Consider the following 13,849-nt stretch of genomic DNA (forward strand, 5'->3'; position numbering starts at 1 on the left):
TGCAAATACGAAATCGGAAGATACCCACGGTGTTGGTTGCATGGCATGGTCAGCCTCTATCCGAAGCTACCTGGGAATCCGTATATCAGTTGCGGAGAGTGTTCCCAGACTTTATCATCGAGGACGCTGATGTCTGAAGAGGGAAGGAATGTTACGCTCTAGCCGAGGTAGCATGACCTCGGAAGAATCAGTCGACATTTCCCTTATAGGATCTATCTTTGTAATATATGTGTTTGCGCTTTATGTAAATGATCGGGAGGGATTAATGTCAAGGTCCTAGGTGAGGGCTGATAGCACCAGACTAGATAGATCTGAGACCAAGGGCCTAGTGCAAAGATTGTGCCTAGGGGCAAGGAATTAAATGCATCCCAAGAGAGGGGTGAAATGTTGCATTAGGAAGGCCCTATATGGATGACATGTGGCATCTAGATCTATCTAGGGATTTGGGGTCTGTCAAGGCTAGTGAGAGAATTGAAGAATTGGTGGATTTACGTGATTTCGATATAGCTCTCTCTCTCTCTTGCTTGAAGTCTTGGCAGAATTGGCTGGGTGGAAACGAAAGGTGCTACTCCCGTGATCTGTAAAGAGAGAAAGGCAGATATCTGTGAGAAATACTCTGCTGACATGACCTATTGTGGGATTCCAACCCTCAAGCTGAGACTGATCTAGGCTTCTATTGTTAGGTCTTTAGACAGTACTCATATACACGTTTAAGAAAGAATAAAAAAGGCATTTGTTCCCACATTTTGGAAATGGGCACATGCTAAGGCTGGATGTCAATTCCCAAATCAAGTACTTCATATTGAACCTAGGTTCAGAGAGAGAACATATACCCATTCCTTGACTTCAGGGCCTCCTTGCTTCAGTCCAAGTTCATTCATTATAGCTTTTCCATCCAACAATCGCTTCCGCTCCCAAACATTCTCTAGACCTGCAAATTTCCATTTTAATAATTCATTTTTCCTCTTGACTATCTAATGTCAATACTGAACATTAAGTTTTGCACTACAAAAGTTATACTACACAATTTTTTAATGACTGCATATCAACATGGTAAAAGTATTCAAATGAACAAGCATACAGAGTATATTCCTTTTAGCAACTCATTTTAAATGCACAAAAAACTTTGAAACACCTCATGCATGAAAAGTTATTGTCGGTGCCCAACCTAGTTGAATGATAGCAGACTCAACAGCCAAGCAGTGGTTTGTCTTTTCTTCGACTTGTAACTTCCTATTTTCGGCTGTCGAATCAGAAGACAAGATCGCTGAGGGTTCCAAGACTGATGATAGCAGCACAGCCACCCTCCACAGCATTTTTATCTCCAACATAACCTTCCCTAGCCCAAGAAACTGGTGAGATTAGAACTCCAAATCAATTAATCATACAAAACACAATCAGTCATCCAGAAGGGTATCATTTAATGACGATTCTGCACCTGTACTGATTGCCTGACTCGCACAATTAGACTTGTCTAGCTCTTTTGTTTCTTGATTGAGAAGTTGATCAGATATGTTCCGGAACTGTTGTGCTGCCTTGTGAAGATCAACCACCTGATTTTTTCCAAGACAAAAAATGCATGTTGACAACAAATACCTGAATCGTTTGGCATCCTTGGCTTGCAAAAAACAATACGAGAAAAGAAAAACAGCCACACCATTTCAGCATCCTTGGCTTTTAACTTCAAGGAGTCCCTAATAATTGTTTGTGAGACTGGGACCTGCACCGCCAAATGGAACAAAGCTTGTTAGTACCAGAGAATGACCCTCTCTGCAAGGCATGCAACAGACGAATAGCAGCTATCATTATCACTTGGTTGCATGTTCCTTTGCAGGGAGGATGCCTAGGCCAGACCCCCTAAAACCAGGTCAAACAGGCACTTTCACTAAGCATTTAAAGGTTTTGTTTCAAGCTTTGCATGTATGAAGGAAAAGCGAAGCACCGTAGTCCTACAGAGTTAGATTTGATTTAATGTACAATATGATCTGGGCACATAAAAACAGGACTCTTAAGTCTGGCTGCACCTATATGTAGGAAATAATATGGACTTGCGCATAGCCCTTAACTTTCAGGACATTTCTCAGATAATTCCATCATTGTTTGAGTTTTTCATCAATATATTCCTTATACAAACTGGCTGGTCCATAAATGTGCTGATGTAACTTTTCAGCCTAATTTCTCGCAGAGTGGTCTTGGTCAGCGTGGTGAGTGCCATCTTAATTGAATGTCTCCGGAAAAAACATGAGAATCTTGTGGAGTTGAATGTGTGCGCGCGCACACGCGTGCATGTGTGTGTGCGAGTGTCTGCATGCATGCGTGCGTGCATGTAAACGGGCATATGATGTGCACACGCGCACGTGGTGTGTGTCCCTAACAGCATGCTTAGACTCATCCTTTAAAAGGAAAACAAGTAGTGCAGTCTGAACCTCATGATAGCCATGCCCAAAGAATAAACCATAAACTTTCACACACAAGAGGGGACAAATCAGGCCTATTTATCTTCCTTCTCCAAGTAACATGACTTAGCAAACTTCTGCATAGCTGCACCGATATAATGGTGGCATTCAATACAATTAAAATCTCAAGAAAGCTTAGCATCCACAACACTTAAACCCTTCCCCCTGCACCCCAACAAAAAGAACCATCTATGCAATTCACCTAGTGTGCATTAAATTCATGTAAACATATAGCACCATTATTGCTTCTACCATCGCTGTTGCCTTGAATGGCTTGGGAGCAACATGTGCACTTTTATGGCGATATTCCCTACCTTTAAAACCAGTTCAAAGGGAGATTCTCTCAGTTCTTATACTGTCAGAAAGTGGCTGGTGCCATTTAAACTGCCACATGTCACAGTGCTTTAAAAAATTTTGAAAATCTACAATGGAGAGCAGTTTTGAGCTGATGACATAAGAGCTTGAAATAGCCCCTTCCACCTTTAGGTCTTCTTTGAGAAAAGAGTCAAAATTGTGGAGACGCTATTATATGTAACAAACAAGGGGTCCTTGGAACCTTCACTGTTTTGGAGGGTTTTGCATGCTGTGGGGTTTTGAAATTGAGTCTTGGGGGTAAGCTGATCGATGCTTTTATTACTAATAACTATTTATTAAAAAACTGATACTGCTAAAGAAAATTTATGAAAATAACCAATTTTGAAAAGATTGGAAGAGAGGTAAGGTTAGAACAAGGAACTGACAGTTTATTTGTATGCTGGTCTTTTGACAGTATCAAGAGCATCCTTATGAGAAAGTAACGGAATCCTTTGGAATAAATGTAAAGCCTTTAATGTGGCAGTATGTAAAATATCATGGCTTAGTATGCAAGGTTAATTAAGGACACATTGCATTTATGGATAATGGAATGCAATGTAGCATACATTGCATTTATCTAGGGGAAAAGATGGTATGAAGTTAAAATTGTTTTGTGGAAGAACTTGGATGTCAATTGTGATAAGTAACACACGCCCCTACATGATCATCATAAGATAACAAAAAACTTATCACTGATGGACCTGCGTGCTTTACCAGGCTTCCACATGGCGTTAGGAGCTGATGGACCTGGATATGATGATCCTTTACCAGCACCATCTATGGTGTGGCAGGCTGTGATGACACTGTTTGGAAAAAGGATCCATGAGTCCACCACTGCTTTGCATTCCAAAGAATTGCAAGAAAACCCTGATAACAAGCTATTGGTTATGCAACATATTTTAATGATTGTCACAAAATTGTGGTCGTAGGCAGAGGGAAGGGGAATGAAACAATAAGCATCATTGAACAATTGGCACAGCCGTTAGAACAGATGATGGAGGAAGACAACATAGCATTAAATGAATTTGCAAAGAAATTCCTGAATACTATGAGGAATCTGTTCATCTGTTTCACACCACCACAGGAGACATCCTCAACTATGACGCAGCAAAGCTTCAGTAATTTGGTGCAAGGAACAAATGGTGAACAGGTTTGAACCGAATTGGCATGATCAAACCAAAGTGGTTGTGCCCCCTAGCTTAGCTTTTCCTCGATCCATCTGCATTTTGAGTAGATCTCCTCACATTAAAAATGTCAATTATATATTTTGGGGTCCTTCTATCATTTTCAAATATGTTGCTCTTGCATCTCCCAGCAGCAAATGCTGCCAATGGAACAACGTTCATTAGTGCATAATTATAGGTAATATTTAACTGGAAATTCCCAGTCTTGTTTTTGTAAATTCAACTAAACCTACAAAAAGATCCATGTGTCAACTTCAAACAGTCCCAAAAGATTCATATCATGAACCTTCCATACTTTGTTGATGTGTGCTATAAGCTTTGCTTTGAGAACTCTTGATGGAAAGAAGGGGTTGGTGTATGTGAAATAAGCATTCTTTGTACGTGTTGCAGGAGATGACATATTGATGCCTGCACTATGTCTGAGAAGATCTTTCTTGCACGTCCTATGATAGAACATCCAAACTACAGTTGTGAGCTACTTCATAGTGGAGGATGTGTCTTGCGGTGACATGAATCATTTCATCCTAAGGTTGTCGGGGGAAACTGGCCCATTGGGGATGTCAATTTATAGCATATAACACATTCCTCATAGTATTCTCAAATTGCTCTCCAAATTCCATCGATGCTATGTTGACTTCCTCCATCCTCTATTCTAATGACTGTGCCAATCGTTCAGTGATGATTATTGTTTCATCCCCTTCTGTCTTTTTTTCTTTTTTTTTTGGGCAAAAAAGAGACTTCAATTTAAGTAAGAAAGAAACTTGCTAGAGCAAGCTCTGTGCGGAAATACAACATGCTAAGCATGTAATAAAAACACCTCAGAGGAATGAGGTAGAAAGAAACCAAGGCTGAGGCTGAAAATGCCAACTCAACCCTGTAGAAGTCTCATCAAAGAAGGGAGAGTCTCTCCAATCTTTAAGTTAAGTAACTCTCCTAGAGGAGACTGCTCAAGATGATCCCTGCATGATCGCCCAAATGGCCATTAGAGGGTATACCGTATCTGTCCAAGTACTGGCCAAGATCTGAGAAAGGTGAACCTGAGAACCCTCCAAAGCCTCAGTGCATCTGGCTCTCCAAATGTGCCATGTTGCAATGCTAACGAAGACCTCCGAAGGAGAGTCAACCGAGGAATGAGCAGCCCTGAAGAGAGTGGCCAGAACATCCTCTAGAGACCACGACTCCACAAGGTGTCGTCAGATGTGAAGAGCCCAAGAGGAGTCAAGTCTCTCAAAGAAGACCTGGGGCCCTGAAAGAGTGAGCCAAGCCACTGATCCCCAGGTCATGTAGAAAGGTAGGCGAATAAAAGTGCTGAGAAGTCTTGCCATCCCCTTCCATATGATTCTTGCCTGTCTGCAATCCCAAAGACAGTGCTGTATTGTCTCCAAAGCAGAAAGGCAACGAGGGCAAGAAGGGTCAGCTCCGAACCTGGATCTCCATTGGTTCACTCCTATCCCACCATGAATAGAAAGCAAAAAGAAGAGAGTGATTTTTCTATTCCAGTGGGATTTCTAGAGCCTCTGCCAAAAAATTTTATGCAAGTCAGCAGAAATCTGAAAGTTCTCCCAATGAGGAGCTCTCGTAGGCCTCCGACCCCTACAGCTGAGCTGGAATTTCCTGGCATTGCTGACCGTGTAACGAAAGAAGGGGGTGCCCTTCTCTCGATGCCCTTCATCTATCCAATCAGCAGCTTATTTGTATCATGGTATTCTACAATTCTTGTAAATCCAAGGCAATGATGAACCCATGGACATTGGATCCTTTTTCCAAACATTGTCATCACAACCTGATATGCCATATGGATGACGCTTGTAAGGGATCATCATATCCCAGTTCCATCAACTCCTCATGCCATGTGGAAGCCTTCAAAGCATGTAGATCCATTAGTAAAAGTACCATATCATAATTACAGTAAAGTTACAACCCAATTTCTTCCCTCAATGAGCTGCATCCATAGTAAGTTATGGTTACAATTTGAGGGTCTTTCAAATTTGTAATCCTATGCATACTTCTTGGGACAATGCATTTTTAACATGCATGATTCAGCGTTCAAAAGTCCATTTTCACAGCTTAATGCATCTCATCATAGCCACGTATACACTGTTTATTCAAGTAGTGCATCATGTGGTCTTAAAGAATAAATTTACTGCCAATAAATAGCTGGAAACAATGCTAGTACCTTATGTAGAAGCTTAAATCGTTAAAATCGGCATAACAGCAGTCTAGCTGACCCAGTCATATTCCAATCTCTCTATTTTTGTAATAGCAAAGATCTGGTTATCATGATCTAGCCTCAGCTGTTTGCATTGTTTTCTACCAATGAAGAGGGAGCTATTTTCGTGACCACCTCCAATAACACAGCTCATGTACTCACAATCCAATATACAGCAGGGACCCGAGCAGATACAAAAGCCTGGAAAACCCAAACACAAAGGCAGCATGCACAAAAAACTGAACGCAACAAAGGAAAACATAGCAAACCAACAACACGACATCAACCACCGCAACAAAGGCGAATGATGCATGCAACAGAATCAAACACGCACAAGATCTTGACATTTCCGTTCAAGATTAAATGCCTATGTTCATAAGCGCTTCGCTTATCTTGAACAACCTCAAGGGGCCAGATTCTGTTTGAAGCATCCTAGAGTGTCCCAGTTTGATCTTGAGTCCTCTTAATCCTTTCCATGTCAGCCTTTCATTGCATTCCCATGCATATATACACGGTGGAAGCTAGTTCCATGCTCATCCTCAGCAAAGAACATGCAGGTAGAATACACGCACCCAGTCCAAACATTGACAACAAGCATTCATACATGACTCATGCACCCATGACATGCACCCAGTTCAAACACTAACAAAAACATGCAGGTATAATACACGCACTCATTCCAAACACTAACAAAAAGCATTCATACACAACTCACGCACCCATAATCTGACATGCAGAAGGGACCCATGCTCACACACATGTTCCCATTGCCAACATCCTGAGCTCACCTAGACTCGGGCTCACCCGGATCCAAGAGGGCCATTTTTTATTTGAAGTAAACTGCAAAGCACCATTGCATTCACTGGCAGCCAAATACTAGAGAAGGTGAAATGCCTAAGATCTAGGTTTTATACTTGCAAGCCCAAAGCATATTCATGTTCTCTCCCATTAAACAACTTCTCATGGCTGATTCTTGGAGAGGGGAGGAGTTTGGCAGATGGCTTGACTTCATGGAACACCAAAGGTTTCGTGTTGACCGATTTGAGCTTGTTTAAGTAGCTCCCGCATTCCTCTTTACTTACTAGGCTGTCAGGTTTAATGCCTGACCTGATAAAAGAATTTAAAGAAATGCGAATGCAAAGTTTCTTGTCCCTCACTCCCCTAGGGCTTGAAAATGCTTCAGTTGTGTCTATCTTCATTTCTCCTTTTGAGGTCTCTAAGAGGCTTTTCTTCATTTTTTTGTACTCCTTTTGAGGTGATGACCCCATACAGACCACTATCTTCTCCTCCAACGTCTCTTTTTGCAGAAAATCAAGGTGCTCCAAGCATTGTGCATGTACTGGTCGTATCAATAACGACTCACAAATGTTTCTAAATCTCTTTTTCTTTGAATCCCCCTTGCTTCCTTTTCTCCTTCCTTCAAGTTTTTCCTTATCATTCCTCCCTCATTTTCCAAAACAAGGGATGAGTGGGCTTTTCAAACGTACCTTTATTTCTCAAGCTCATGTTAAATTGAAGATGTCACACAGCCAGGATTCTCAAAGTGTGTGTGATTAAGTGTGTGTGTGTGTGTGTGTGTGTGAGTTGACATCTTTTAAATCATCCCAAAAAGAAATATAAAATTCCACCGTAAGGCCATCCCAGCTAGGGGACTTGTATTTGCTGAGGTGGAACAATGCGTTATCAAGTTCTGTGTCAGTAAAAGGTCTTTCCAAGGTAAAAGCATCATCCATTTCCACTATTCCAGAAACATATTGGAGAAATTCAGTCCTAGCATCAGTCATTTGATTTGATGGGGAACCAGGAGCGGAGAACAATTTTTGGAAATAATTTTGGCATTCATCTTGGAGATCAGAGAAAGAGTGCGTCCAAGAGCCATCTAGCTTCCTTACCCTTAGACATGAGTGTTTCTTTCGAGTAGCATGCAAGCCCTGGAAAAAGGCTTTTGATGAGCCGCCCTTATCCATGAGGGGCTTCATTCTTGCCCTAATCTGCCATTTGTGCAATTTCCTCTGATCATTAACAGTCAATTTAATCTGAGCATGTGAAAGGGAATCGTTTTCTGAATCAGAGAGAGGCCTTAACTGAGAAAATTCAGTCAATTGTTGTGCTGTCCTTTTTGCCCATTTAACCTCATTCCTCCATTCAGTCATATGCCAGTTGTCATACTCCCTAATGACATTCTGCATACGAGAGACAAAACTGTCCCAAGCATAACTCATGTCCTCCTAGGCATGCAAAGGCAAGGGATGAATTGCAAGTCTGATCATTTGCTGGAAATAGTGATGTCGGAAATAAGCCTGATTAACATGCAATAATCTACTAGAAAGGGGTGGCAAATCATCCAGAGGCATGCCAAGCTGCAAATTCATCCACAATGGGGCATGATCTGACAAGCCCAATGAGAAATCTATAAGGAGATGAGGGCTAAAATCTGCAAATTGTTGTGGGTAAAACAAATACCATCTGTCAAGCCTTGCCCAGTATGTAGTAAGTGCATTATGGTGAAAAGTATATCCAGGCACTGACCCTTGGAGAAGCAGCCATAAATCTTCAGCCTGCAAAAAAAGAAGCATGCTATCCCATTTCTGCCTTTCCAATGATAGCATATGAGATCTTGAAGTGGTGTTATCTCTTGGCAGAGGGGAATTATTAAAATCTCCACATATGAATGCATTGGATCTCCATGGATATCTGCATAAAGAATCCCATAATGAAGCCCTCATGGCAAAGGTCTGGGAAGCATAGACTGATGCAAACTCAAAAATATCACCATTGACATTACATTGTATGACCATCCATCTGCCACTGCTGTCATTGAAGGCTAACTGAGGCTCCAGCTCATGTCTAACCAGTATGCATACACTTGAGTAGCTAGTGGTACCAGCATAATATATATCATAACCGCCAAAATAACCATGATGACCAACCATGGAGTGTTGATTATGCTCTTGCAAACAAACAATATCTGGCTGCATTTTATGTACATAATTCCATAAAAGCCTCCACTTTGAGACATTGCAGAGGCTCTGTACATTGTATGTAAAGCACTTAAGTTGCCGCACTCTTGGAAGCATGGCATAGTCAAACTTGTGCCCAAAAAACATCTGTGTGACCATATGTCAAATTGGAGGCCTATTACTTTGATGCCTGTAGTTTACAAACTCATTGCCAAAATGATTGGGCATAGGCTTCATAGGATACTGGATGCGGGACTTCATCCTCATTAGTATGGGTTTGTGCCGCGAAGACAAATCCATGACAATATATCCAATGCCTTGACTGCAATTGAATATGCTAAGTATTCGCATCAAGATGTGCTTATATTGCAGGTGGATATTGCTAAGGCATTTGACACTGTTCAATGGGATTTTATCTCTCAAATCATGACAAAGTTGGGCTTTGGTCCCAAGATAGCAAATGCAGTTTACTGGCTTTATTCTGGCTCTACTTCTCAGTGCATTCTTGGGGGTCATCTCTCTCGGTCATGGACATTGGGTCGATCAGTTCGACAGGGCTGCCCTCTTCGTGCTCTCTTCTATGCCATTGCGACCCATCCCCTTTTAATGTATCTTGATCATCTTACAAACACAGGAAAGATGACTGGTCTTAAAATCCCTGGGGCTGCATCTTTTTTGGCGCAAGCATATGCTGATGATTCCTTCTTTATGCCACAGAATTCTCCCCAGGAAGTTCACATGCTTATGACCACTCTTTCATTATATGGTTTGGCAGCGGGATTGCATGTCAATTTTAACAAAATCTAAATTACTTCCCCTGAAACAATGTGACTGGCATTCTATTCTTTGGCTAAATCAGGTGGTGCATTCCAAAGATGTAGTCAGGCATTTGGGATATCCCATAGGATGGCATATCACCAGGAAGCAGCAGCTAAAATGGATCTTCCAAAGACTTCTACATAAACTGGAATACTGGAAGATTTCTACTTGGCCTCTTCATGTCAGGCTCAAAATAGTACAGTCCATTGTAATGTCCTATGTCCAGTTCTATTTGCCTTTGCTGCATTGGTCCTCTAGGGATATTTCAGCCTTTATGTCTCAAGCCATGGAGATGTTATGGAGGACAAAAACTGATGTGAAAGCATTGAGACTGATGAAGATGGAAATGGTGTGCTCTCCTAGGATGCATGGTGGACTTAATGTCCTCAATATAAGATATCATGTACTTGCAAGAAAGGCGACTATGCTGCATACTTTTTTTCGCCAACAACAGCCATAGACTTGTATGCTAGCATCCATGTGTGTCAACACGAGGACTTGTGCTTATGGTCATTGGATTACTGATCATTGGGAGGTTGTCATTGGAAGATTTGTAGGGAAGATACATGGCTGTCCTTTCTCTACTGCTCTGATACTTGACTGGAAACAAGTACTTTCTAAGGTCAAATGGGCTCCTGATAATTGCTTGGGAACAAACTCGATGAGGAAAGAAAGTATTCATTGGAGTGCCATCTTTGACATTCCACTCGCTTTACAAGAACCTGTTCGGGCATACAATCTCATGAAATTGGGTGATGTGGTAGATGATCAGGGCTATGTCTTATCTTTTCCTCAAGCCACTGCTTCCTATGCATTGGCAATGCATCATAGGTCTATATGGAAGAAAATTGCTGATTTATTACATCCTTTTCTACCTGTTCCTCCTGTGGCTGACACAAACAAGCTTACAGATTGGCAATTGCAACCCTCTGCTACATGCACTCATCCTGTTCCTCTTCCTGCCTTAACCTCCATCAAAGCCTACAGGCTTCTTCAGCCTGCTCCATGGATTCAGCAATATGCTAATTCTCTGTGGCATATAAGGAAGCCCCTCTCAGGGTGGCGGAAGAATCTCGTTATGGAAGTGTAAAATGCCATTGAAACAAAGACTTTTTCTTTGGAGATGTATGACAAGCACATTGTCAGTGGGGGTCACACTTGTTGAACGTCGCATTGCACCATCCACATGTTTAAGATGTCAGGCTCCTTCAAAGATTGTTCTTCATTTGCTTTGGCACTGCCCGTGTTCTAGGATCCTCCTCGGGAGAATTTCAGATTGTCTTCGGCTCCGTTTCTCGAGTCACAGATTTGGGATCTCAATACTCACTATTTCTCTCTTGGGTGAGATATTGGGCTCTTTGGACAATCTGGAGTGAGCATAATTTGGCATACTTGGGTCGGCAGATTCACAAGTCATATGAATCTTTCCGAGCCTCATTGCGGCAATCCTTATATTATGCCTGCCATGAGGGTGATATGGATGCTTCTTGCATAGAGCTTTTCTTTTTATGTTTCTGATCTTTGGGATACTCTCCATTTTGGAGACCTCCCATCATGTAAATTTATGAGCATATAAATATACTGCAGTGGATATTCCCCAAAAAAAAAAAAAAAAAAAGTGTGTGAGTTGACATCAGTCAAAGAGAGAGAGAGAGAGAGAGAGAGAGAGCTGAGGAGCCCCCAGCCAACCCTCCCTGCATACAGCTACGTTCCCAGCCCCTGTTTGGGGGTTTGCCAACCCTCCAGCTAGGTCCTTGGCCTACTGCACTTTCCACAGAGCTCACTGCTCAGGTTGTGCCTCTTTTGGTGACCTGCAGGAGGCTGTGTGCAGCCTTGTCGAAGCTTGGGTTGCTGCTGTGCGTTGAGTTTCTGGCTATCCTTCTGTTCGCGGCTCATTTCCGCCCTCTTTTCACCACTGCTCCATGCCTGATTGTAGTCGCTGCCCTCGGGGTGTATGGGTTGGGTTGTGTGCATGAGTAATGTGAGCATTTCTCTCTTGAATCCATCCGCCCCTTTTACTCAGTCTGCTACCGTTCATTTCGCCTGCAAATAGTCCTTATTTTCATGGTTCTTCATCACCATTTCACCTCTCTTTATTTTGACTGTGCATAAGTTTCCCTTTCCTCGCCAGTTTTCCCTTTAATTCTGACTGTGCATAAGCCTCTTTCTGTCACTCTGGTTTTCCATCCTTTACCTTCTTTTCAAACTTGTCTTTGCTGTGAATTTCTGCTTTTCTTTTAACACTTTTCTGCCAGCTTTCTCCGTGTTTACACTCAGCCGGTTTACAAGCTGTCTCCTCTCGTTTTATACCTCTCAAACAGCCTCTTTTATAGGCCTTTCTCGGCCTAGCTGTTCATCCTTGGGTGAGACTTAAAAAGCTGTTGTCAGAGACATATCTTGCTGAGTGAAGATGGCTTCTTATCAGTATGACAAAACCTTCAACAAAGAAAGGAGCTCCGAACAAAAGAAAACGCAGGGTCAGGATGACCCTCCTAAAGTATTGCATGAGCCCAGCAAGTGTCTGAAGTGATGTATGAAGGGTTTGAAGACACTTGAAAGGATTGACAGGAGCCGGCTCCTACGGTTGGCATCATTGCCGAGGTTGATGATAAAGTCCATCCTTTTCCCTCGGCAACCTCGGCCGAGAAACCAAGGCATTATAAATATCATAAATATCAGTGATTATCCTTTTCCCTGGCCATATCCCAATTGCTGCATTTGTGGGAAACTGGGTTACACACATTATGCAGCTCGGGGGGGGGGGGGGGGGGGGGGGGGTAAGCAAATGCTTCTGGGGTACTCTCCCCTCTTTTATGGGCAGCAGATGGTGCATGTACTGCTTTGTCTCTCCCCCCAATACTTCCATTTTTGATCCGCCATCGCTGCCCCGTATGAGTTGATTTCCACAATGTCTGACAAAATTATTGCCAAATGGGAACTCAAATAGAATTTGCATCATGTGGGACACGGATGTCTCCACACCGGAATCATACACTGTTACTGTGAACAATGTTGCAATGGGTAGTGCATTCTACAAGCTTAAATGAGGTCTTTTTGAAGGCGCTTGTTTTGAATGCAGGAAGTTTGGTCACATGGCTTCCCAATGTTCCCTGGCATTGCATAAGATGCCCCCTAAAGCTATGCCTGCTCCTGTACAAAGCAAGGATGTTCCTGGGACTTCAGGGATTAAAAATAAATCCACTAAGCCTATCCAATTGTCCAGGATAAAGGCAAGGCTAAGGTTACTCCTGCCTCAAATGCCTCCTACAACTCAAGCAAAAGCAAGGGAAAATTCCTCACATGATGGCTGGCAATCTCCAAGGAAATTTGTCTCAGCTAGGAGGGCCACTTCCACCTAGTAGACGTACTCTATTCCAGAAGATGAAGTGGTCCTCTTATGGCCTGGCTCTAAAGATCATGCTTTGGATCCTAAGGTGGACATGCAGTCCTGACCACTATTTAGGGTGCTTTGTTTTGTAAATATGCTACCAAACTACAATGTTTGACACATAATGTACAGGGATTGTGTGATTTGCACAAATGGAAGATTATATGGACTTATATAAATAGATAGCAGCCTCATATATTGGCTTTGCAGGAGCATGGGTTATGCAAGCCAGACAGGTCACTTTTCGGGATATGACATTTTCTATGATGGAGTAGTGCTTTTTGTGAAACATGACCTTCAGCCAATCATGGCATTTAATGAACGGGCTGGTCGTTAGATAATTGTGCAATGCGTTGTGCAAAGGATAAATTTTTGGATTTGCCTCGGTGAATGCCCCCCAACCACTCATTGCAGAGCTTTGATCTGGCGGGACATGCTAAATTATCATTGGAGGCAAAATGCCTTTCTCCGTGGGGATT

The 13,849-nt window shown here is 42.3% G+C and overlaps 1 protein-coding gene across 7 annotated transcripts in view; it reads right to left on the minus strand.

The window, feature by feature from the left end:
• The window catches only part of LOC147889054 (Polynucleotide adenylyltransferase family protein), an 80,704-nt gene that overhangs the window by 20,099 nt on the left and 46,756 nt on the right, over positions 1-13,849 (minus strand). For 6 of the 7 annotated variants that reach the window (XM_087392754.1, XM_087392755.1, XM_087392753.1 and 3 more), the window contains exons 11-14: positions 1,658-1,720; positions 1,439-1,553; positions 1,169-1,339; positions 834-931 (exon numbers count right to left, since the gene is read on the minus strand). In XM_087392754.1, the coding sequence (XP_087248880.1) occupies positions 834-931; positions 1,169-1,339; positions 1,439-1,553; positions 1,658-1,720 (447 nt within the window). Of the gene's footprint in view, positions 1-833; positions 932-1,168; positions 1,340-1,438; positions 1,554-1,657; positions 1,721-13,849 lie in introns of those variants that run through there. The other variant, XM_087392757.1, reaches the window with a different exon arrangement.

This window comes from Dipteris shenzhenensis, chromosome 21 (genome assembly GCF_047967505.1).
Source record: "Dipteris shenzhenensis isolate YYH24624 ecotype China chromosome 21, Dip_SZ_1.0, whole genome shotgun sequence".
In the NCBI taxonomy this organism is placed as follows: domain Eukaryota; kingdom Viridiplantae; phylum Streptophyta; class Polypodiopsida; order Gleicheniales; family Dipteridaceae; genus Dipteris; species Dipteris shenzhenensis.